The sequence below is a fragment of the Gossypium hirsutum genome, chromosome D04 (genome assembly GCF_007990345.1).
Source record: "Gossypium hirsutum isolate 1008001.06 chromosome D04, Gossypium_hirsutum_v2.1, whole genome shotgun sequence".
NCBI lineage: Eukaryota > Viridiplantae > Streptophyta > Magnoliopsida > Malvales > Malvaceae > Gossypium > Gossypium hirsutum.
Genome location: NC_053440.1, coordinates 54,275,378 through 54,300,167, shown reverse-complemented (window position 1 = coordinate 54,300,167; position 24,790 = coordinate 54,275,378). Strand labels below are relative to the sequence as shown.

General features: G+C 34.8%; 5 protein-coding genes across 13 annotated transcripts; 2 read left to right on the top strand and 3 right to left on the bottom strand.

Moving 5' to 3' along the window:
* Positions 1-800: 800 nt before the first annotated feature.
* On the top strand, positions 801-2,733 carry LOC107898755 (tubulin alpha-2 chain). The gene is given in 2 exon segments (NM_001326859.1): positions 801-969; positions 1,341-2,733. Coding segments are annotated over 2 exon segments (1,353 nt in total). The 5' UTR covers positions 801-876; the 3' UTR covers positions 2,601-2,733.
* A 1,297-nt stretch (positions 2,734-4,030) lies between these two features.
* On the bottom strand, positions 4,031-7,061 carry LOC107898756 (EEF1A lysine methyltransferase 4). 2 transcript variants are annotated; one of them, XM_016824284.2, is made up of 8 exons: positions 6,769-7,061; positions 6,537-6,633; positions 6,027-6,165; positions 5,237-5,319; positions 4,953-5,087; positions 4,767-4,871; positions 4,379-4,512; positions 4,031-4,064 (listed from the first exon to the last, which is right to left on the bottom strand). In XM_016824284.2, the coding sequence occupies exons 1-7, from the start codon at positions 6,852-6,854 to the stop codon at positions 4,384-4,386; spliced, it is 774 nt and encodes a 257-aa protein (XP_016679773.1). In that variant the 5' UTR covers positions 6,855-7,061; the 3' UTR covers positions 4,031-4,064; positions 4,379-4,383. The 2 variants fall into 2 exon arrangements, with proteins under 2 accessions (XP_016679773.1, XP_016679772.1); XM_016824283.2 differs by lacking the exon at positions 4,031-4,064 and having other exon boundaries at positions 4,091-4,512; positions 6,769-7,052.
* Positions 7,062-7,392: 331 nt separating this feature from the next.
* Positions 7,393-8,849, top strand: LOC107898758 (transcription termination factor MTEF1, chloroplastic). The gene has a single exon (XM_016824287.2). The coding sequence runs from the start codon at positions 7,942-7,944 to the stop codon at positions 8,737-8,739; it is 798 nt and encodes a 265-aa protein (XP_016679776.2). The 5' UTR covers positions 7,393-7,941; the 3' UTR covers positions 8,740-8,849.
* A 245-nt stretch (positions 8,850-9,094) lies between these two features.
* On the bottom strand, positions 9,095-17,494 carry LOC107898757 (phospholipase A-2-activating protein). Of its 2 annotated transcripts, none has more exons than XM_016824286.2 (23): positions 17,268-17,494; positions 16,823-17,154; positions 16,613-16,716; positions 16,230-16,298; positions 16,000-16,060; positions 15,672-15,811; positions 15,053-15,242; positions 14,691-14,752; positions 14,425-14,513; positions 13,990-14,062; positions 13,849-13,908; positions 13,268-13,414; positions 13,115-13,153; positions 12,950-12,987; positions 12,559-12,645; positions 11,934-12,099; positions 11,579-11,653; positions 11,182-11,318; positions 10,905-10,981; positions 10,550-10,619; positions 10,301-10,366; positions 9,621-9,771; positions 9,095-9,390 (listed from the first exon to the last, which is right to left on the bottom strand). In XM_016824286.2, exons 1-22 carry the CDS (start codon positions 17,334-17,336, stop codon positions 9,637-9,639), a joined length of 2,286 nt encoding a protein of 761 aa, XP_016679775.2. In that variant the 5' UTR covers positions 17,337-17,494; the 3' UTR covers positions 9,095-9,390; positions 9,621-9,636. The 2 variants fall into 2 exon arrangements, with proteins under 2 accessions (XP_016679775.2, XP_040946867.1); XM_041090933.1 differs by having other exon boundaries at positions 16,823-17,178; positions 17,268-17,469.
* A 1,092-nt stretch (positions 17,495-18,586) lies between these two features.
* Positions 18,587-23,304, bottom strand: LOC107898759 (pentatricopeptide repeat-containing protein At4g32450, mitochondrial). Of its 7 annotated transcripts, none has more exons than XM_016824292.2 (7): positions 23,042-23,304; positions 20,455-22,547; positions 20,075-20,124; positions 19,871-19,950; positions 19,599-19,646; positions 19,221-19,293; positions 18,587-18,787 (listed from the first exon to the last, which is right to left on the bottom strand). In XM_016824292.2, exon 2 carries the CDS (start codon positions 22,513-22,515, stop codon positions 20,473-20,475), a length of 2,043 nt encoding a protein of 680 aa, XP_016679781.1. In that variant the 5' UTR covers positions 22,516-22,547; positions 23,042-23,304; the 3' UTR covers positions 18,587-18,787; positions 19,221-19,293; positions 19,599-19,646; positions 19,871-19,950; positions 20,075-20,124; positions 20,455-20,472. The 7 variants fall into 7 exon arrangements, with proteins under 7 accessions (XP_016679781.1, XP_016679783.1, XP_016679778.1 ...); XM_016824294.2 differs by having other exon boundaries at positions 19,879-19,950; XM_016824289.2 differs by having other exon boundaries at positions 19,599-19,950.
* Between the last annotated feature and the right edge of the window lie 1,486 nt (positions 23,305-24,790).

Sequence of the window (24,790 nt, the reverse complement as noted above, 5' to 3'; positions counted from 1 at the left end):
AGTGTAATAATGGCTTGTTGGTTGAGACCATTCTTGCTGGAGGTGATGTGGATAGCAAGATGATAGAACTAAGGTTGTTACATAGTATGCTTATTCGTCCTTAGGAAGTTCGTGTAAGACATATTCCTCGGGCCCAGAATACAATGGCAAATCGGTTTACAAAATTTGTAAGTCTAGAGTTGATGAGATTTAATTTGATAGAGGATCCTCTACTGGCGATTAGGGAACTACTTATGGTGGAGTCCAATCTGTCTGGTTTGAATTAGAGTGTACTTTTGTTTCACTATTGTTGTTTTTTATTTACTAAAAACAATATTAAGTAGAATATTAAATTTGTTGATGCTGAAAGCATCAGTTTGTTAAAAACTTAAAAGAATAAAAGAATAAAAAAAATTCTGTTTTAATTAATTCAATTGATTCTCAATTTAATCAGTTCAAAAATACCTTTCGGACCGATAACCTCAACTATTTTTCAGTCCAACTAATTGACCCAATTCAAATAACATTGGTTAAATCCACCCATCCCGATTCACCTTGCTAGTTGCAATAAACCCAATTATACAGCCGGGAGGCAAATTTTAAAAATATTCAAAAATTAGAAAAGCCAACTAACCGTAGTTAAAACGATAGTTAAACAGACCAATAACGTTATCCCACGTCATCATTTAGGGCTGTCTTGACCTAATCTTAATCACAACAGTTACAACATCACCCTCAAATACCTGTATTTGTCCCCCCATTATCCGCCTATAAATATCCCCCTTCACCACTCTTTAGATATTCAAATTTGAATTTATCTTAGAAGGTGTCTTAATAAACGCCTTCTTTCTTCTTCTTCTCCCTTTCTTTGCTTTTTCGAATTTTTCTTAAGCGAGAATGAGAGAGTGCATTTCGATTCACATCGGTCAGGCCGGTATCCAGGTCGGAAACGCCTGCTGGGAGCTTTACTGCCTCGAGCATGGAATCCAGGTATTTTTCCCGTTTTCTTTATGATTTTACGTTTGTTAATGTTACCTTTCGTTTTGATTCAGATCTGTGTTTTATGCTTCTTCGTTTCAGCGTTTGTAGCTTTGTTATGTTTATATCTGTGTTTTATTCAGGTCTCTGTTGTTCATGCTTAATCAGATCTGGTTAATTGTTGTTTGAATCTTTAAGGTGTCGGTTTTTCTTGCTCTGGATCTGGTTAATCTTTGTTTGTGTTTTTAAATTTGTCGGTTTTTCCCGTCAGGTTTGATTGGTATTCTGTTTTTTAGCTTTAAATCCACGAGGGATGTATCTGTTTATTGCTGTTAGGCTTTGAAAGCTGAGTTTCTTATGAGCGGTTTTGTTTCTGTTAACAGCCTGATGGTCAGATGCCAAGTGACAAAACTGTCGGAGGAGGTGATGATGCTTTTAACACCTTTTTCAGTGAAACTGGTGCTGGGAAGCACGTCCCTCGTGCCGTCTTTGTGGATCTTGAACCCACTGTTATTGATGAAGTGAGAACTGGTGCTTACCGCCAGCTCTTCCACCCAGAACAACTCATCAGCGGCAAGGAAGACGCAGCTAACAACTTTGCCCGTGGTCACTACACTATTGGCAAGGAGATTGTTGACCTCTGTTTGGACCGCATCAGGAAACTTGCTGATAACTGCACTGGTCTTCAAGGGTTCCTTGTTTTCAACGCTGTTGGTGGAGGTACCGGGTCCGGTCTTGGTTCTCTCCTTTTGGAGCGTTTGTCTGTCGATTATGGCAAGAAATCCAAGTTGGGTTTCACTGTCTACCCATCTCCTCAGGTCTCCACTTCTGTTGTTGAGCCTTACAACAGTGTTCTCTCAACTCACTCCCTTTTGGAGCACACTGATGTGGCTGTTCTCCTTGACAATGAAGCTATCTACGACATTTGCAGGCGTTCTCTTAACATTGAGCGGCCCACCTACACCAATCTTAACCGTCTTGTCTCCCAGGTCATTTCCTCCTTGACTGCCTCACTGAGGTTTGATGGTGCCTTGAATGTCGATGTGACTGAATTCCAAACCAACTTGGTTCCCTACCCAAGAATCCACTTCATGCTTTCCTCGTATGCTCCAGTCATCTCTGCTGAGAAGGCTTACCACGAGCAGCTCTCAGTTGCTGAAATCACCAATAGTGCCTTTGAGCCCTCATCTATGATGGCTAAGTGCGATCCACGCCATGGAAAGTACATGGCTTGCTGTTTGATGTACCGTGGTGATGTTGTTCCCAAGGACGTCAATGCTGCAGTCGCCTCCATTAAGACCAAGCGCACCATTCAGTTTGTCGATTGGTGTCCTACTGGATTTAAGTGCGGTATCAACTACCAACCACCCACTGTTGTCCCTGGTGGTGATCTCGCCAAGGTCCAGAGAGCTGTTTGCATGATTTCTAACTCCACCAGTGTTGCTGAAGTCTTCTCTCGCATTGACCATAAGTTTGATCTTATGTATGCCAAACGTGCCTTCATTCACTGGTATGTTGGTGAGGGTATGGAAGAAGGAGAATTCTCAGAGGCTCGTGAGGATCTTGCTGCATTGGAGAAGGATTATGAAGAAGTTGGTGCTGAGTCGGCTGAGGGTGATGAGGGTGAAGATGATGAGTACTAAGAAGTACCTGTGATTGAGTGTGCGTATGATGTCTTTTATTACCTGTTGCTTCCGTGTTATGCAAGCTTCTATTCTTTGAAGCTTGTTAAAGACTTGAAATGGTTTACTGTATGTTATGCTTTTTCATGTTTTATTTGTGTTTGGGTTGAAACTTGATATTTTTGTTGTCTGTATTGGAAGTAAATTGTTAAGGGAACTTGTAAATGCCCAACAGGTATAATGGATTCATGTGGTTATTTGACCCTAGGTGTGGACCAATCAATTGGGCAATTTCAACGGTTAATTCTTCTACCAATTTGCCCGGGTTTTGAGATGAAAAATTGATTAGCCAGTTTGTAACTTTGTACAATTGGTAGATAAAAAAGAAATTTATCAATATTTTTGAAACTTTTTAAAAAGAAAAAGAAAAACATAATTAAGATAACAGGCCACTTACTAATAAATAAATAAATAAAATTTATTTTGAATTAAATTATTTGGATCAAGTTGAAGAAATTGTTTGGGTAGTGTTTGAAAATTTGGATTTAAATTTCAGAAAGTAAAATTAGTAAAATATATAAAAATGTATTATTATTCATGCTTACTTCTCACATTGTTTGTTTGCCTATTCGGCAGAAGTTATTAAAATATTTTTAAATTTAATAATTTAATAATTTTATACTTTTTCAAATCCTAAACTCCCAACTAATTTTACCAAAATCTCCGTTTAAAAAGTAATTACTTATCATCCTTTTCGAGTTTCTTGAAAATAGTTAGAATATTTTTTTAAAGTTTAATCACCAATAGTACATACTTAAAAATTAGATGGACTCACACATTATGATTTTTACATTCTAATTCACATCAAATTATGCTAGAGTACCTTTATCTATGTTATTATTAAACTTTGACTCAGTTGAAGAAATTACAAAAATATATTTTCATATTTAAAATAAATTATATTATTTGAGAATACTTTAGCCTTTTTTATTTAAAAAAAATATAAAAATATGCATATGGTAGAATTTAGATACATGTAAATTGCATTAGTAAAACCTTAAATTTATCACTCAGTCAAAATTAACTCGATATTGACTTAATAGTGATGACAATACCATAATAAATAATTTTATACATTTAATATTCTTAACTTGAAGTATTTATGTGTTTAAATTTAATTGTACTCCCAATTTAATATAATTTTTTTATTTTCAGATTTTACATTAATTAATTCTAAATCATATGTGAATATTAAACCCACCTTAATATTCTAAATTCAAAGTTTTTACATGCATACACACAGGATTTCTAGTATAAATAAATCACAAACAAATTCCATTTTTTATTGTGAAAATTTTATTGCAGAAATGAAGTCCAAATGGTTCAAACCTAAAAGATACATAGAGCATCAAAAAATTTCCATTTTTTTGGGACAACCTCAATCCAGGATCTAACACAACTATAAAAGTACCCTTTAGATGAAACCTGCATTACAACAATGAACACAGTCATTAGCTCAAAATGCAGAAACTACATTTAGCTGTAACTTGTTTCCATTACAATAGTAACATTACTCAGACAAGGTCCGAATCGATGAAGTTTACAATTGAAAGGTTGAACAGCCAGTCAGACTCGAAATTCTCAGCGACCGTTCCAGATAACTTAAATCTTATCACATCGATGTAAACATTGCAGAGATAGAATGGCATTCAAGGTACATGTTGGTACATGTTTGCCTTGTTTCGACTTCATTAGCATGGTTCCGGCAGGGACGCTGAAAGTAGAAGAGTGATAGTTACCTGAGCTAACTGTTTAACTCTTCTATATTGGTTTGAAAAATATAATCTTCACCCTCTAACTCTTCATGATATAGAGAAATTGATGGCATCTGGATCTTTTCAATGGAGTCCTCATCATCTAAACACCGCCGTCCCTGAAAATGCAAAAAGGTGTTAATTTTACACCAGAAAATCACGGATACAATGCTTACAAGGTTCATAATTTAACTTAGAAAGATGATTCATCACAGAAACTTGTTGATGTATCATTTATTACGCAATTCAGATGATACTACATGAAGTGCTTACAGCAGACTTTTCGAATCCTGTAAGTAAACAATTTCCATGTTCGAAACAAAAGTTGTTAAATATATTAATGCCAAGCAACAACCATGAAGTCTGGACTAACCTTCCTCAATATATAGAAAAAATAGTGAAATCCATCTCCAAAAGTACTCCATTCGATTGACCACGTAAACTTGGCGTTATGAAAGAAAGGTTTCCTGAAATGTGGCTATATGAACGAAAGTTCCAATTAAGAACAATGTGCTTCACATTTTAAACGGACAATCTGAATGAATTTTTTTTATTGTACCTGGCCGAAAGTAATAGATATGAAAATGCCGTTGGGTTTCAAAACTTTATGAACACCTTCAAGCATTGCCATGACCTTGGATATTGTTGCCGGCTGTGGATTCCATGGGTCACCACTGTCCACAAACAGTACATCCTTCAAAAAAAGATAAAACGATGGGGGAAGAAAGGTATCGGCATAATGGGACTCAATAAGAGAAAGCAATTAAAAAGTAAATCGGCGGCAAAGAAATGTTAATTATATGATATGTGTAAAAGAAAATTCATCTCGGGTTTTTGGTTTACCATGGTTCCTTTCTCAATAACCACATCGAAACACTCATTGCTAAAGGGAAGGTCTAGCATGTCTGCTTCCAGGACTTTTATTTCTGATAAAGAGGTGACAAGAAAGCAAAAAGAATTGATGAATGAAACTAAATTTCACCATTATCAAGATAATTTTTATAACAGTTAAGAGAAAATGGATATCTTTTGGACATTTGACCAACGAATTTGCCAATGAAAGTTGACACTGGTATTTAGTTTTGGTTTTCGGTTAAGCCCTCAAACCTTACCTAGTTTCAGTTTCATATGGCCAAATAGTGAAGACTTTAATGTTAAAGTCCAACACTGGCATTGTTGCTGTTGCAATAACCTGGAGGATATGAGGTCGAACACACTTAAGCACATAATATCCTCAGCACTCAACATGATTGTTTTATGCTCAAGTTTTCTAGAGCCTGGCTTACTACTTTCCGAATGGAAAGACTAAAAAAAGCTATCTACTTATCTACGATAGAATCATTTCAGTTTGAACATTGAATTGATAGACTAACCATGAGATATCATATAAACATATTATAGGGCACGAGTTTCTCTGTATATGTTGTGCGCAATAGTTCAATCACATGCCACATAAGCAAATTAAACTCATAGGACAAAGGCAATAAAATTGAATCACAAAGTCAGTTCACAGTTCATATTGCATACTCATCATAGACTCAAATCAAGCTTCAAACCAAAAAAAAAAAAAAAAAAGAAAGAAAGAAAGAAAAGAAAACACATAGCAACTTCAGAAAATATCCACAAAACACACCTTCGTATCCCTTAGACAACAGCCTTTCCTTCATCCTCTCTACTGCAACAGATGACAAATCAATGCAAGTTATGTCTATGATACCATCCTTGTAGAGCTCTTCACACAACTGCGAGTTCCCACAACCCAGTTCCAGCACCTTCATCATGCAAAATTTTTCATCATTATCGTGTTAAAGTAAACCGAATCCCATTCTAACCAGAACTGAGCAAAACCGTAATGAAAATCGAACTAGCAATCCATAATTATGAATGCAGCAAATAACGTATAACCCCAACTCAAAAACCAACAAATTTAACTGCTGTTTTGCTACAATTTTTAACTAAAATATCAAGAATTTAATACAGTATCCCAAATCAAGCTCAGAAACCAAAAACAATCGACTACCCATTTTCTCTTAAGCCTTGAAGCTTAGATTTTTAGCTGAATAACTAGAATTTTCCTTCAAAATAAGTACAAAAAATATGAAGCAAAATGGATTTAAAACAATGAGACAGAGAGAGAATGTACTGAGGAATTGGGTTTGATATGGGATTGCATGAGATGGCGAAAATGAGAATAATCTTTGAACCATTCATAGTGTTCTTCATTAGAGAACCGCTGGTTCCTGAAATACAAACAAAGAATAACACATCAAAACACACATAGAATTTTTTTTAAAAAAAGTTCTCTTTTTGGGATAAATAAAAAAATTCAAAAGAAAAATGGAGAGACATGAATGGAGAACATAAAAATGGTTTACCAGTAGTTAGGATCAAGATAGGCCGAAGCCGACGAAGGAGGGTCGGTTTTTTTATGATCTGAGTCTGGATTTTGAGCCGTATCCATTTTTTTTTTCTTTTTGGTTATTAAGTTCTTCCCCTCGTGCTTCTTTATTCACCTCTGGGTTTCCTGGCCCTTAAACCCTAATCAAATCCTCAGTGTTAAAGAAAAAAAAAACGAAGATTTAGTCCTAAACTTACAATTTTTCACGTTTTGATTTCTAATTTTCGGTTAAAAACTTGATATTATTTTCAATTTAATCCCTAAACTTAAATTCCCGACCTCAAGAATTAAATTTTTCTAAATCTTTTTCATCCATTGAAATTTGGTGTAGGGGCATATAATTCTCCAACCAATTGAATTTATTTATAATATTAATTTAATATATACGATAATAAAAACATAATTATAGAAAACAATTAATAATGTAAAATATAAAAAAATTAAAATTATGAGTCATGACATATCAATCCAGTGAAGTATAGTGTTTGGAATCAAATAATTTAATATTTAATTTTGAATTAAACCATTATGTTGGATATGGGTATAAATTTATAATTTTTGTATTCATATTAATTTTCTTTCAAAATTGAGTCATAACATATCAATCCAGCTGGAATCTTTATTAACAAAATCGATTAAATCGATCTCACCGAATTAAATAAATAAAATTTTTTGATCTTTGGATTAATTTAGTTTGGTTTTGGGATCTAAACTGAAATAACCGAATAAACTCAATTTGATGGTTTTAAATTAAAAAATAAATATAAACTCAACATAAATATAAATTTATAAAACTAAACCCAATTTAATAATTAATTTAATATGTATTACGTAAATAATAATTTAAAACTGAATCGACAAATGCATTTCTCCCAATTCCCAAAAGCTAGACCATTACACTGTCGAGTGGCGAGTGGCGAGTGGCGAGTGGCGATCTCCAACACAGCTACCACAGGCTAGACAGCCACACCAATCACCATCATGGTCGTCGAATCTCAAATTCTTGCAAGAAGGATTTGTTACCTACCCATGCAAGAAGCATAGTCCATAAACAAGTGGCTTATGTGGCACCATAGCTTCATACGTGCCTTATCTACTTGCTCCTTTATCTACTTCCAAGAAACGCAGCCTAACCAAACACAAATCCTCAATGCAGCTTCCTTGTCTCCACATCCCGCCACCCAAAACCCCTCCGCCGCCGCTCTACCTCAAATTCCGCACATCTCACCGCGAAAACCTCCGCTACCTTAAAGCCATAGGCATTATCCATCCCAACACCAACCCTCGCAATCTCCCATCCCCTCAAACCGCCGACTACCTCATCTCCACCGTCAACTTCCTCAAATCCAAAGGCATCCACGATAACGATTTCCCTCGCCTTACCTTCCTTTGCCCCCAACTCTTCTCCTCCAACTTCTCCACCTCCGAAATCGAGCCGGTTTTTGATTTCTTAACCACCGATCTAAACGCCACCGCACAAGAATCCCGCGGATTGATCGTTCACTGCCCCTACATCTTATTCTCAGACGTGGAATACTGTTTGAAGCCCACGGTCGAGTACCTCAAAGGACTGGGCGTCGAGAAACTGAACGAGCCGAGCAAACAGAAGGCGTTTCTACTGAACACGAGGGTGGATAAATTAAAGGCTAAGATCAAGTTCTTGAGGAGCATAGGGTTGAGATACGAAGAAGCAGCGATGGTTTGTGCGAGGATGCCAGCGATATTTGGGTACAATGTGGAGGATAATTTGAGGCCTAAATATGAGTTCTTAGTGGGGGAAATGGAGAGGAGCTTGGAGGAATTAAAGGAGTTTCCGCAGTATTTTGGGTTTAGTTTGCATAAGAGGATTGAGCCAAGGCATTGGCATTTGAAACACAGGAATGTTAGGCTTAAACTGAATAGGATGTTGTTAGGAGGTGATGATAGGTTTTATTCTAAATGGAACTGAGATTTGGAGGGTCTTAATTACAATTATACAATAATTTAACTTTCAAAAAAGAACAAAGAATTTTTGGTGTCAAATAACATCTTGAAAAAACTATTATTCATTTAGATTAATTACATTTTTACATTTCTTTTACCCACAATCTTAATTTTTTTATACAAACACACATACAGATGAATGTACTTCAAAGGTATTGTATCTCAAATTTTAGCATAGTCGAGGGACTAAAACTATAATTGGAATACGCTGGAATATGAAGGCATTTTTGCATGATACGATCCAGGTGCAGAAGTATTCAATTATGTATGTGTGCATTCATGTCGCCAGTTATTGGCAAGTGACCATAAACTACGCATCATTAAATCAAATGAAAACCAGCAATTTGATCCATTTTTGCATCATTTTGCTTTGCCTGTTTTCTGTGAACAAATGAAGCCTAAAGATCAACCACCCAAGCTGTCTTACCATCCGTAAACAGTAATATAAAGCAAGCAAAATATGCTGCAAACGGTTGGGTTTTATGAGATGAAGCCCCAAGTTCCCCGGAATATATGATTGGTTAAAATGAATTTTTCCGACCCACTTTTCTCTGCAATCTCCAATTTGATCCCTACACAGAAGATCTGTCCAAACTCTCGACCATTCTCTCTCATCCTGCAAACAATGTAAAGTTTGACATATTTATTAAGAAGTCCATAGAACAAGGATTTTTTGTTGCAGTGCACAAACTGGAATAAAGCCCCAAACTTCCCCACTCTAGGAAAAATTAAAGGTATTAAGCTTTTCCAGCAAATGCCTCGGATAATACAAAAGAATCCGTGTGACTTGAAGGTTGGAACTTCATACGAGTTTGGTAAGAAAAGGAAAATAAAAGGCCAACTTACTAGGAACCACCAGCTTTCAACTCTGTTTTGTTAACAGTTCAATGTCAGCTCCAATTTCTGCAATCTTGGCTTCCTTAGAAGCCTTTGCTGCTTTGGCAATGTTCCCAACATCAAAGTCCATTGCTAGTTTTTTCACCAGACCCTCAAGCATCTGTATGGAGCATTTAAGTTATCAAAACCAAACCAAAATTATTTTTAGGGGAAAAAAAGTTAATTAAGTAAAACTCCAACAAGTAAATCTGCAAAATAAAGAGGAATAAGCCTAATGGTACCACTTAACACTGCTTAGAATTCTAGAGAATAAGCCTTTTAAAAATAATTTTAAAAATCTTATTGCATTTTCTTCGAAGAAAGCTGGTTATAGATGTTTATGAGCTCAAAGATACAAACATCAATTGTTCCATCAACTTTGATGCAGGGTTTAAATATTTTCTTTTCCTTAAAGAAGAAACGGTGGAACATGTATATATTATAGCATTTGAAAACCAAACAAACCAAGAAACAAAAGGTAGATTGTGAAATGGGCTAGCGGATATTTTATTTACTATTAGCCTAATCAAGTGGAAAGGAAAAAGTGTTTGTTATGCTTGCAGTCATGTCGTGAACAAATCCAAATGAAAACAGGGTCAATCATAACTACCATGCTGAAGGTAAGAATAAATGAGTTAAGAGGACAATACCAGTGATCCAATGGCAACTAAAGCTCGGAACCTTGAATCAATCTCTAGATTTTCCTGTTCAGCAATCTGTGTCAAAAGGGAAAACAATGAAAGAAGTTCATGATTTTTGTAGCTGAAGATCGTTACTAAACAAAATATCAGTGCATTCCATTGCTACATGCACAAGGTTGAGTTCTTAGAGAAGAGAAATCAAATCAGGAATATATAGAATTCAATTCCTAAGTTAGGGAATAATTGAGTAACGCAAACCTCTAAAGCTGCTGAAAGAACATGGGATTGACCTTCTTCATCCTGCTTTTCAATTAGCAGCACCGCATAACTGCAAAGCACACTCATGAGAAGTGCATCGCAGAGTGTAACTAAAAACATGTATAAAGCAATTGAGAAAATAAAAGCAAATTTATAAAGGAGATATAAGCAATTCCATCCTCTTCTCTTCAACATCAAAACCCATGGTAAAAAAGTTTACAAAACTTAAGGAAAAGGTCAACTAGGAACTTTTAGGACAAACAACATCCAAAAGAAGGGGCAATAATTAAACTGTCCCAAATGGTTTCACTAAAGTAAACCCATGTGAGCATATTTACATAAACAGAATGCTTACTTTAGTATCAGGGTTGAATAAGCCAACTGTAAATTCTTGTTTGGTGATGCAAGACAACTTGAAAATGCATCAAGAATCTGCAAGAATAGAAGAGAAAAAAATCATTACAATTGATTACTATTAATTTTCTTTTGTTTGATGAAAAAGGCAAAACCCTAAACTGAAGAGGAAAACAAAAATAGTCTACACCTAGCAGACCGGAAGCATCCGAAAGCAATATCAAAAACCTTGATTTACCAAAATAACATTTCAATGTTAATAGAGGAGGCAAACTTACATCACTACGATGCTTTTGCAGCCAGCTGTAGTAGCTCGAATTCTTGAAAAAGTTAGTTACAGCACGGATGCTGGTTAAAAGATTTGCAGGAAGTGCAGGATCAGTCGTGGCTTTCATAATCATTTCCATTACCACATCTAGTTCAGCACATAAATTCAAAGTTAAAACTTACAACAGAACATAACAAAGAGGAATAGTTGCATATAAAATTATCTAGTGGTTTCATCAATAAAATAGGAGCTAACCTGTTCATTGGAAGTTTGTCAAACAATATTAGGATAGATTCATATATACGACGTAACTAAAATATACATTTTTTAGACATTTCCGGTTGCGACAATTACTTTTCAAAGAGAAAGGTAGACTAAATAGCAGAGAAAGTTTTTAAGTTAGGTACCATTGACTTCAACATGCCTGAGAAGTACAGTTGCCCCATCAGGGTGCAGAACGGTCATCCTCAGCATGTCAATAACTGCACAAATAGAAGCAAGCCACTGGGAAGGTGAACAATGGATTTGAAACATGTAAGGAGGACTATAGTTGACATAAACAAGCATAGAGCCCTCTAAAATCATAAAGTAAAAGAAACGAAATCAGCTTTTCACATAGAGTGGTGCTTCAATTTGAATAAAATAGAGTTGAACTGCCAACAAAACTCTGTCAAAGCAGAATTTAAATAACACCCCAATACCAAAGAAACAACCCAAAGAAGAGACTTCAAACTAAAACCTTAAAATCTTCTCCACACTAACCAGGAAATATCATGGCAACTGGCCATGATTTCAGCAATTTCAGCAACAACGCAATGTCAACATCAGCAAACCTGCTCGTATGGTAATGTGATGTGTCCTTCAGAATTTTAACAATAGCACCCAGTCTAGAGATCTCCGGTTCTGTCAAAGACAAGTCCTTTTTTTCCTTCACAAGAATGTCAATGGATCCGTTATATGAGAAACTCAATCCAAGAGAACCACAAAGATGTAACAGAATAACAATGGTATAGCAGGTAGCAGCGAAAGTAAACCAGGCAGGAAATCCCAACAAATAAGTTAATGCATACAGAATATTAGGCAGCTAGTCAAAACTTGTCCCTATGAAACCAATGGATAAAACTAAAACCAGGAATGGATACTATTAAGGGAACTGTTATGACACACAAAGCAATCACAAATAGAAAAGTTATAGCTTCTCAAGTTGAGGTCTGATATACAAGAATGAGCTATCAGCACAACAAAGTCATGTGTAAGATGATTCAAAAGTTAAAGAGTAAGCTAAGAAAATATTATGAAGAATACTGGTGCAACGTAAGGCTATCATAGACAAAAATTAAGAATAAATGTAAACATATAAATAAGAATTATTGATTGTAGAATCTACCGAGTCAGCCAGAAGTGTGTTGTTGAACTCTGAAAATTTTTTGAGGATGCCATCAAATTGAGCCGCATCAAAAACCAGCATTCCTCTCTGGAATAAAAAGTAACAAAGAATAAACTAAAACAAATTTTCTTATTAAAAAATGACAAGAAGAAAGTTAAAAAACAGCTCAGAGATGCAATAATGCTAGTTTACACATAGGTTTGGAGTGGGAGAATATTTAGCATAGTTAACTAAATGCAAAGCTTTGACCACAATTATTTGTGGTACTTTAAGCAATCAATTCCATCTAGAAGCATACTCCTCTGGTAGAGAAGGCAAGAGTTAGATTTTAAGAACATCTATTTTGTACTTGTAAGTGTTATGTGCTTAAAGGTAGAGAGTAGTGACAAACCTTTGGGATATGTTTAAAGGTAGGTTTAGCCGCAATACCTGCATACAAAATTGATGTGAATATATATCAAGGTTCAAAAGATATCCTGATGTTGGCAGAGTAGTAGGAGAGCTGGTAGAAGGAAACAGAAAAGAATCTATCTCTATATATTAACCAAGTACAAACCAGAAGCATATGATGGCTGTCCAGGTACATAAGCACTAGCTGCAATGAAAAACAACAAGACATTAGTCATTGCAAACAAGTAGCCAATACGAGTAGGAATTCATAAAGGGCTTCCAACAGCGAATGTCAGGACTGAAAACATATTATACTCACAGCCAGTATATGGATCACGAAATGTTGGATCAATATTGAAATCCTTTTGCCCAGTATTTTGAAGTATAAACTCCACGATTTGTTGACGGTAAGAAAGAGGAAGGTTCTCCTTCAGAAGCCACTTATCAGCAGTGTCATACGGATTATCTGGAAAGATAGCAGGCCATGTTATCACTTTTAGGTTATGTTGCATGCCCAATTTATCTGCTTTATGCCACTTGCAAGTCATTCAAATTATAATGTAAATTTTAAAAATCATGTTCCCTATCGTGATTTTGATCATAAGAAATAATGAGGTAGTCCTTAAAATGTTTTTTTCCTCATTAAAAACATGTTTATATATGGTAATATTGCATGCCTGAACCATAGTTAAATTTTCACAAAGAATAACAAGCTGGGAGAACACATGCTTCCTATTGTTCATTAGAGGGTAAAAGATGTAGTCATTTTTTTAGCTTTACAAAGTACCTAGGCTGGGGAAAGAGAGAAGGGCAAAAAGATAAGGAGACCCAAAAGATCTGAAGAAAAATTACATTAATTTGGAAACAACAGAAAACACAAGGCTAAGAATAGAGAAATACCTGATCGATTATAAGGTAACTTACGTATAGGCTCCCCATCGCCAATATCAACATCGAATACTGAGTCAGAAAAAATAAAATTAAGAATGCATTTACATTTAATTCATTAACCTTAAATGACTAAGAAGCAAAGCTGCTGACCATAATCATATTGAACTCCATCAAGAACCGAACGCTTCATGCTGTCATCTGGACCATCAACTACTTCACCAATCTGAATCAGACATCAACATGGAAAATATAATAATTTGTAGATGGATGGTTAAGCCAAAGTTAACAACAAGGCAGACCACATCACCAATTAATGGTCCACCAGAAATTTTACCTGTATATGGGAACAGATTTGTCTTGAAATTTAAAAAAAAATCAAAGACATTTCTTTTATTTTAACCACTAACAATTTGATAAAAACAACTTATGAAACAAAAGAGCAGAATAAATAGGAACAAAAACATCAAGGCTTTCATGTTCCTCACAGAATATTAAGTGTCAAAATGAACAGTGCACTCAAGATGAGTGAGAACGAAACTTTTAAATGATAAGGAAAAAAACTGCAAAGTATTAGAATGAAGTTACCTTATCCCATTTCTGTTCTCTCATATTCCATGAATAAGCTACTCCATTGTCGCCCTCTCTAACAATTTTTGTCTGGCCATCACTAGTTCCTGGCCAAATACACCAATCATTAAACCATATTCAACTGCTACTACCAAAGATATCATCAGAAAGAAATGCGATGAGAAGGGAAATTAAGTATTTCTACATCTCTAGATTAAACAGAATAAGCATGACTCAAGCACAGCATAAGAAAACTAACTATGTACAGGCAATTGGGAACACACCTGGAATCTGCAAAGCCTCAAGCCCAGGTAAATCTACCAATTTCAAACCACCAACACTCTTCCTAATACAAACAGAAAGGTAAGAGATGGATATCAGGCAAAGCTGAAAAGTTAAAAACCTTAGAACTCTTGAGTGATCTGGAAGTCAATAAACCACATACAAATCATAAAATTACACAATGAACTACTGGGGAGAAGAATATTTTTTATTGAAATTCAAGAAGAATGAGAATTGGAAAAGGCATAAATAGTTACCAAACAGTCCCCATGTTTGTACTAAGAAAAGGTGAACAAAGCAGAAGATGATCATATTATAACAATAAGGTAAGCATAAGTTATTGGAAAGTGTTATATGATCATACCTACTCAATTTGTATTCGGAGAGTTCTGAAGCATATGCCTCAAGTTCCACAGGATCTGCAATGTTCTCCTGATCTACTGTCCAAATTCTTACAACTCCATCTGAACATGCAGTCACAATATCTCCATTTTCCAAAAATTTAGCATCCCAAACACAACCAGGGTGCTCTAAGCTTTGCACACAGACCCCATCTGCAATAAGAAGATTTATCCTTGTGATAATAATAATTCCAGTCATGCAAAATCCATGTTTAGCTATAAGTATAAGAAAGATAAAAGCCTATAACCAGTTATGTTAGTTACAGAGTATTTGGGGTAAGTAAAACACGAGTAAAACTTACCACCGAGAGCCAAAAAAAGAAGATAATATGTTCCCTTATGCGATGAAATATACCCAAGTTAAGGAACAGGTTATGCTTTCGGGTATGCTTGATAAATAATACCAAATAAGATTCCCTGAAAACTTCACTAAGCTATCTAATGATGAGGAACTGATGGTACTCCGAAGTCAACTAAAAAATTACTCTATCTTATGACACCGTGAGACACAATTCAGCCCTTAGTTACTAATTCATGAGTGTGGTTATTTTAAACAGAGATAAAGATGGCAGAAACAATCACCTTTCCATATCTTTGCAAAACGATCTTCGCTACCACTGACAATAAGTCCAGAAACATGAGCATCAACTGAGTAGACAATGGAAGTATGACCAACCATCACCATTAATACTTCGCCACTTTGAGCCCATAACATGATGGAACTAATGTACCAAAACAAAACAGGTAGGAGTTAATGCAACTATACATTCAAGCAATAAAAACATGATAAATAACTAAAAGAGAGATAAAGGAGGGAAAATGAAGATGAATTTAGAACTGAAAGAGAAGCCTCCTTGTAGTCTTAACTTGTAGTGATAGAATGATGAAAGAAAGGGTAAAGGATACTAACCCATCATGTGACGCAGAAAGAATCCCCAATCCATGCATAACTCCCAAACCCCGAACAGTATCTGCACAATCCACAAATGTGAGAGTGCTTATGCAAACTAATATCATCATTTTATAACAAGAAATGCTCTTCCTGAGTAATTGCATTCCATTAAACACAGAATGCGTTTATACCTAACTACCTATCCAGTAAGAATAAAGCATGGTAAATTTGGGGAGCAGGATACTTACCAGTATGCCCAGAAAAAGTGTGCAAACAAGTCTTGCCTCTCCAAAGTTTCAAGGTTGTGTCAGTCGAACCTGGAGTAAATTTAAAAATTTTAAACCATACACTCTTTTCCCCAACTTTTTGTGTTCATTCACAGTTCAGATAAAACTGTTATGACCAAATAATTTTTGTCAACTTCCATAACAAAGACTGAATGCCAGCAAGATTATACTGCATGGACAGACCAGAAGGTAACACTTATACCAACAAAGTAAATGGATTAGAATCAATGAAAAAATGTGTCATCAAATTTTGCAATGTCATAGAGAATAGATGTACCTGATACTAGCTCTCCTGAAGGAAAATGTGTCATCAAATTTTGCAATGTCATAGAGAATAGATGTACCTGAAACTAGCTCTCCTGAAGGAAGCTTTATTACAGCTTGAATGGCCGACTTGTGTGCCTCCCAGGATTCAACAGGTTGACCCTTCCTCCATCGTCTTAAAGTGCTGCGAAACAGATGGTTAACTATTTTGAAGATTAAATGAAAAACCAAACATAACTATTTCACACAAAATGCAAAACACTTCCCATCCAACAGTTTAATTAACTCACCAATCAACCGATGAGGAAATGATATCCCCACCGTCCAATACAACACCGGTAACCTGCAGTTGGTGACCCTTCAATGACTGCACTTTCTCTCCAGTCCTCAAGTCCCAAACAAAAGCCATGGTATCCATCCCACCGGAAACAATTCCACCTTCAGGAAACTCCTCATCCGGTGCAATCCAAGCCAATGGACCGACGAAACTCGAATGCCCTAATAGCATCTTAGACGAAACATACTTACGCTTATCTGACGAATCAAGAGACCAGAACCTAACCGTTCTGTCTCTCGAAGAAGTGGCTATACCTTCACTTCCACAAACACATATTCCACGAACCTAAACAATCAAAATTCCAGCAACCTTTTTTTTTCAAAACCTAAGTGATTCGAAATTAAAAAAGGAAAATGGCGAATGGAATTGAGAGGAAACGAAGGAAATAGAGATCTTACATCGTCTTCGTGGCCTCGTAATTGGCAGCGGAGTTGATATTGCTTGAAATCGATTTCCATGGAACTCATCGTGGGGTTTTAGGGAGTGACAAAAACCGGTGAAAAATCTCTTTAAAATTGGAGTTATATTAGAAAGAAAAAACAATTGTCAAGAGCTTCGCTTGTTTGCCAAGTTTTTATCAATTCTCTCTTCGTTTTTTAATTTAACGGGATTTCTTTTCTTTTCCGGTCTTTTCTTCTCTTTATTCACTGTCAAAGTAAAACAGTATGTTCTTTTTGGTGTAATTTTAATTTCATCTTCTACTTTATAAAAATTCAGATATTAGCTTCTTTATTTTAATTTATCACAATTTAATCCTTAAATGAAAACCGAGAAGTTAGTATAGCACTATAAAAATCATTGCTCAGATTTTGTAAAATACAAAAGTACAATTAAATATAATTTTATTTTTTGTTTGATAAATTGCAAATGTTTGTAAGTGCTAATTTTATGATTTTAATTTTATTTATATAACATTTTCGTAATCTTCTGAATAGTTTGTCAAAAACAGAATAAATAAACATTCATCTTTTAACTTAATTTATGATATTAATTTAAGGGTAAAATATAAAAATAATCACTTTTGTTTACTTCAAATTACATTTTAGCTACTTATGTTTGAAATATTACATTTTAGTCACTTACGTTATCATTTTGTTACGAAGTGATCACTCTACCGTTAAGCTCCATTACCTCTCTAACATCAGTCCTGAAAATGTCATACGTGACAATCTAAATTAAATTTATTTAATTAAAAACATATTTTCATCCCAACAACTAAACCTCCAAATTGACATTTCAAACATAAGTGACTAAAATATAATTTAAAGCAAACAAAAATTTATAATTTATCCTTAATTTAATTCAAATAAAAAATAATAATACTTAAGATATCCTCCTGACTCTGTCTACTTACCACCTGCAAACTTCAGAACTTGTCTATTATACTTATCAGAAATTATCAAATAAATTGAGGAATTACATCATTGAAAATTTCCACAAATATGCCAATAATAAAAATATATGACTAATTGTTATTTTTAACTAAGATTTAATAATTAATTATTAAAATGGACTAAGTCACAATTTTTATTGAAAAAAAATTTAATAGTTAATCACATTTGTGTTGGATACTTTTTGTTATCTCATTTTTTCCCATTTATTTATTGTTATTATCAAGTTATTTTGTAAAAGGGAAAGTTTTCCAAAAAAAAAAAAACAAAATAAAGTCAAAAATGAAAAATAATAATAACAGCGTAACAGAGAAAGAAGGGGAAACTGAACGGATATCTCTACGGGCATTTTTTTTTTCTTTAACCGATAAATATCATAACGCATAAAATTCAAAACTCTAAACATTTCAATTGCATCATTGTACTAAAAAATTTCGACTCCAACGGTCCATGGCCTGCATGCTAGAGATGCTACAGCTTTACTTGCCGTGGAGATGGACAAAGGAGAGGATGAAGAATCCTGCCATCTACAAAAATAAAAGGCCATATTAGAAGTTCATAATTATGGTGATCATGTCTGTCTGAGTCGGGTCTAAAATTTCTAGTTCATTTCGGTTTGGATCATTCTGGATTTAAAGCTCTTTTATGGGTTCCTTACTTTGAGTTTGGGTCATTTGAGTTTGCAGTCAAGTCATTTCACGTTTTGCCATTCAGAATTGACACTCATGTCCAAGTCATTTCGAATTACCTGTTCAGGTCATTTTGGGCTCAACCATTCCTAGTTTCGGTCATTGTCAGATTCGGTTTGTTCAGAGTTGGGTTGTTGGCTTTTTAAAGTCAAATTGGGTTGGGTTGGAATTCGGATTAATCAGGTTGGGTTTTCAATTTCGAATCAAATTGACAGGTCTACCTATAAGCTCTATGAAGTTAACAATGGTTGAGAGAGTAAAAAGGTGGTACCATAGAAAATGCAGCTCCATAATAAGGGTAAGCAGCAGGTATGAATCTTTCATATTCATTGTCTCTATATGGCCTGACAGGAAAATGCAATCCAATTCCATATGTTAGCAAATTACGTAACAAATTCGAAAAATATATACTACGAAAGACCCAAAGCAATAGCTCCCTCCATAAAGGCAATCATATATGACAATACTTGGATAGGGGAAAATGAAACAAATTTGCTAATAAGAAAAGAGAAAAAGAAAAATATTTCTCGAATTTTAACTTCTATTGTTACAAGCTTCCATTCTTCAAATAAAATGAGATAACTAGTAAGAGACTTAGGTCTCAAGATAGAAATTTGTATCCAGGATCATAAAAAACACAAATAGTTACCTGCTTTGAAAGGGATAAACTTGTATACCCTAGCTTTTGGTACTCAACCTTGAATTGGAAAACACCATAAACATCGGGAACCTTAAATGAAGTGGAATATAGACCCCGCAAGACAAAAAAAACTAAAAAGCTTCTTTAATATGGACTTCTTTAAAAGATGAAGCTTTAATATGGACTTTGTATGATGAGGGTGGCAACCTCAAAATATTCTTTATTTGTTTCCTTTTATTTATTCAGAATAGGTTAGTGCTAATTTGGATGATTTTACTCACTTTCTTACATTGAAAAGGTAGCTTAGTTAAAAATTCACTCAATTTTGCTCCCACCTTTCTGCACACCAGATCTGAAAAATCTGAAAATATTTTAAAGTTCATCAAGAAACATGACATGTTATTAAATTCAAAATAAAAGAAAACATAAAAAGAAAAAAAAATCATCAATGGAGGAATCAGTTAAACAGTTATTATACCACATACCTATTACTGAACATACTGCCAGTAATCAGAAGCCAAGCATTGTTCCTTGCCTAAAAAAGAAAAAAGAAAAAAAGTTCACAAACTTATTTGAACATCATGGTTATTTGAGTCACAACACACTAAGTTTCTTCCTTTCATCTTTAGTGAAACTATCTTAAAGTATGAGGAAAGGACAAAACTTTCATGTTCTAGACACGCAGAAGATATATAAACAGGGTTTGCAGGTAAATATCATAAAAAAGACGACGAGAATTATAACTAGATAGGTTATTTATATCTTCTCTATAAAGTTACTATCTTATAAATTACTCGCTTCAGATGCTTCTAGATTTCATTTTTTTCATTGAAGAAGTAAAACAGAATGTCAAGATAAATGATACCTCAAGTTCTATTTTTGATCACCAAAAATCTCGACAAGAGCATAACCCTTCACTGAAATGATGAAACCTCTTGGCATCTCGCATTATGATCTCTCTGCCAACAATCTTTGACATGATCTTAAATGCAGCATGACAATCACCACAAACACGAAGGTTCTTGATAATACGAATCTGTCCCCGAGCTGGACTAGTGAGGAGACCATTAGCAAGAGCAAGTCTCTCACTATGAGCAAGAAGAGCTTCTTCCTTACTTTCCTGATCTATATCGTGCAAAACAAATCTTGTCTCTGGAACATAACCAGCTTCTTTCATATGTTCTTTCAAATGCCTTAGCAGTGCATAGATTCTATCATTCGCAGGATGTGATGTATCTCCTGCACGATACTCGTTGACCCTGCTTCTGACTTCAAGAGGACTTTGACTTGCCAATTTCTTCTTCTCATTCTTTTTAAGGTCTGAATCTTTCAAAGGTATGAGACCTGCCTTTGATTGTTCATTCAAGCGAGAGGGATCTAGCTGCTTCACAAGCTCAGCACAACGATCCCCAAGTTCCAAGTGCCCATGAGTTCTGCAGAGATTCATTAAAGTTTCCCAGACATCAGCACTGGCTTCAAATGGCATCTTTTCAATGAATTCCAATGCTTCATCCAAATTCCCTGTACTCCCCAGCATGTCAACAACACCCACATAATGCTCCATGGAAGGGACAATACCATAATCACTGCTCATCAACGAAAAGTGAAGCATTCCTTCATTAATATCACCAACGACACCACAAGAATAAAACACTCCAAGGAACATTTTGGCATCTGGTTTCAAGCCTGCCTGCTTAAACTGAGAGAACAGATCAAGGGCATCCTCCCCTAGCCCATTCCTAGCAAGCCCTGTTATCATAGTATCCCAAGATGTCAGATTGCGCCTTGGCATCTTTTCAAACACATCAAATGCATCATCTGTAGAACCACATTTTAAGTATGTCTCTAAAATCCTGTTATAGATGCTTATTTTGAGAGGTGAAAATGATCCTACGAGGTGTTCATGAACAGTTTTCGCTTCTTGTAAAGCTTTCACTTCCCCACATGCCTTCATTAACTGCAAAATTTGGGCCAAATCCACATGAACACCCTGCTGTTTCATCAACACCAAAACTTCTACAGCTTCTTTAACATTCCCTTTTTTGCAAAATTCCTCTAGCATCTCAACTGTAGCACTATTTGAGATAGTTTCAGGAACCTCAGTTAACTCTTCCTTGAGATTAGAAGTAGCAGATACTTGACCATAAAAATTAATGTTATTTGTTACTTGACCAAAAGAACTAAAATTATAAACATCTTGCGGCTTCTGCCGGTACTGGCTGAAATTTGGGCCTTGCGAATTCAGATGGCTTCCTTGAGATTCTGTAAACCTTGGTAAATTAAGGTCATATTGATTCTGTCTGATTTCTTTAGGCCCTTGCCAATATGACCATACTTGATTCTGCATATTGGAAGTACTTTGAGCATCAGCCTCGTATCCTCTAAAGTTTCCATTTCCATAAACTGAGTTATCCTGCAGTTCATTTCTTTTGTTTCCCCAGTGCATTCCATCATGATTCTGATGAAACCCTGGCTCAGCACCCTTCCAAGAACCATTTGCATAAATTCCGTTTGGACTTATCTCTAAGTTCCCATTAGTTTCCCCATGGCTATGATGATGCCAACCAGTTTGACCCATGGCACCCATCTGATTTCTTGTTGGCTGTAAACCACTATTGTAGCTATTACGGTTGTCCCCAGCCGGACTTCCCGCATAATCATCCATAGGACATACCACGAAACCCTGGTTTGGGTTTAAGGCCTGCCCATTTTGTTTCTGCTCATAACCTAGTGAACTTGGGGTATCATAAGGAGAATCCTCAAACTGAGAGGTGCTACTAGGGCTATGAAAATCCCACCTTTCAGGGGCAGTGCTGAGGAACTTACTGAAAATTGTGACTGAATGAGGGAAACGCCGTGACGAACGTACCATAGATAAAGCGGTGAGATAGTTGAAGGTCAGAACCGAAGCCCTCTTGCTGGACATTGACGCGTTGCTTTGATACCTTGAAGCTTCACCTATTGTAGAAACAACCAATAAATGAAGTAATGAGAACGGAAATTTGTTAAAACAAGTAGGGGTGAGCAATCGGTCAGGTCGGTTAGTTCGGTGCAGAAAAACCGAAAACCGACAACGATTTGACTATGGGAGAAAACCAAAAAAACCGACCCGAGTCATTTTCGGTCGGTTAACCAACCGAGTTTAGTATGCTTTCTCTGTCTGTGTTTGTGCAGCAGCCATACATGCATGCTTCAAACAATTAACCATCAACCACAGACACATATATAATACAAAAAACAAGCCACTATTTTTAATCTTAATGTTCAAATCATTTATCAAACCTGCAAACCAATATTGAAGTTGCAAAATGCAAATATGAAGTAATGGGAATCACAGCAGAAATCATTTCATTCAAATATCAATAAACCCCAAAACGCAGCAAACGAAAATGATAATTAGATAGAAAAATGAAGAAAGACTGAGAGAGGCGTTAGTTTTTAGGTGAACTGACCAGCGGCAGCGCGAAAACGAAAGAGACCCCTTACTCCGACGCCGACGGACAGATATGAGGAGCAGAGGCCGATGGCCGACAGACGGCGATGACGATGAAAAGAAGAGAGGAGAGGCCGACGGACAGAGGTGAAGCACGGGGATCGGAGGCGACGGGGGAACGACTGCAGCAGGGAGCCAGGGAAGGTGTTTTTTTTGGTATTCAGGTTTTAGGGTAGGTAAAATTAATGAAAGCTTAATGCTAAATTTCGCCCTCAAACTATTCATGTTTTTTCATTTTGATATATATATTTTTTAATCTCATATTGATACTTAAATTATCATTCGTTAAAAATCAGTCATCACCAGAGGCAAATCCAAGGGCAGGCAAGGGATCAGGTCCCTCTAAAATAAAAAATTATTATTTTGGCTCTTTCTAAAATTATAAAAATTTTATTTAATTTTTTAAAATTTATAAAGATATAAAACATTAAAAATTAAAATTTTATTTCGGTCTCCCCTAAAAAAATTTTCTAGCTTCGCCCCTGGTCGTCACATTGTGTCAATCAAAATGTGCCACGTACCACATTCAACCAATCATAATATGTCACATGGTAATTAATTTTATTTAAAATTTAAATGTTAAATTTAAATTAAAAAACATATTTGACTTTGATTCAAACTAAACTAATTGGCCTTTATCATTGTTGAGTATCCACATGTCGCTATTAGAACGCATCATGTGTCTTTTTTTCTATTTTCTTACATATTATATATTATATATTATTTTGATTAAAAATGTAAAAGAAATTATATATAATATAATTTTTAAATGTCAAAATAATATTTAAAAATTTTAAAAAAATTATTTAAATTTTAAAAATTTGAAAAAGCAAAACTTAAATTTAAAAAATATATATTCTAGAAAAAACTTAAATTGTTTTGAATTTAAATATATTATTTTAAATTCTAGAATTTAAAATAATTTAAAAAATAAAATTTATTATATATTTTTTTAACATTTTTAATATATATATAGCATATATAATATTAAAATCTAAAAAAGGACACGTGATGCATTCTAATAGATCACGTGCATGGTCAACATCGATCAACGACTTGTTAACAATGGCCAATACTGATCAATGACTGGTCAATAGCGATCAACGCCGAGCAATGACTGGTCAACACCGTTTAATGATGAGTCAAAATCAAAGATGTTTTTAATTTAAATTTAATGTTTTTATTTTAAATAAACTTAACTATCATGTGGAACATTGTGATTGATTAGATATGCTATGCGACATATTGCGATTAGCATCACATGATGACCAATTTTTTTATCATCGGTACAAAAAAAGGTTGAACCAGATAATAAAATGATAGTTTAAGTATCAATTTAGGACAAAATTTAAATACCAAAGTGAAAAAAGAAGCATAATTTAGGCGCCAAATTGAGCATTAAACAAAAAAAAATGTGAAAAGTTTTGCTTGTTTGCCAAGTTTTAATAAATTCTCTGTAGAATAGTTCATAGGTGTAGCTAATCCCCAAGCTTGGCTTGATTTGAAATATAAACTTAAATTTTTTTTTTAAATTCATCTATATTTGTAAAAGATTAATCCAAATTCATTTTAGGTATGTCCATATATTATTTTAATTTAATTTTTTTATATTATTTTAATTTAAAAATTAATAATTTATATATTTTTATTTATTGAAATTTTTGTATAATTATCTTAACATTATTTTAATGTTTACATTATTATATAT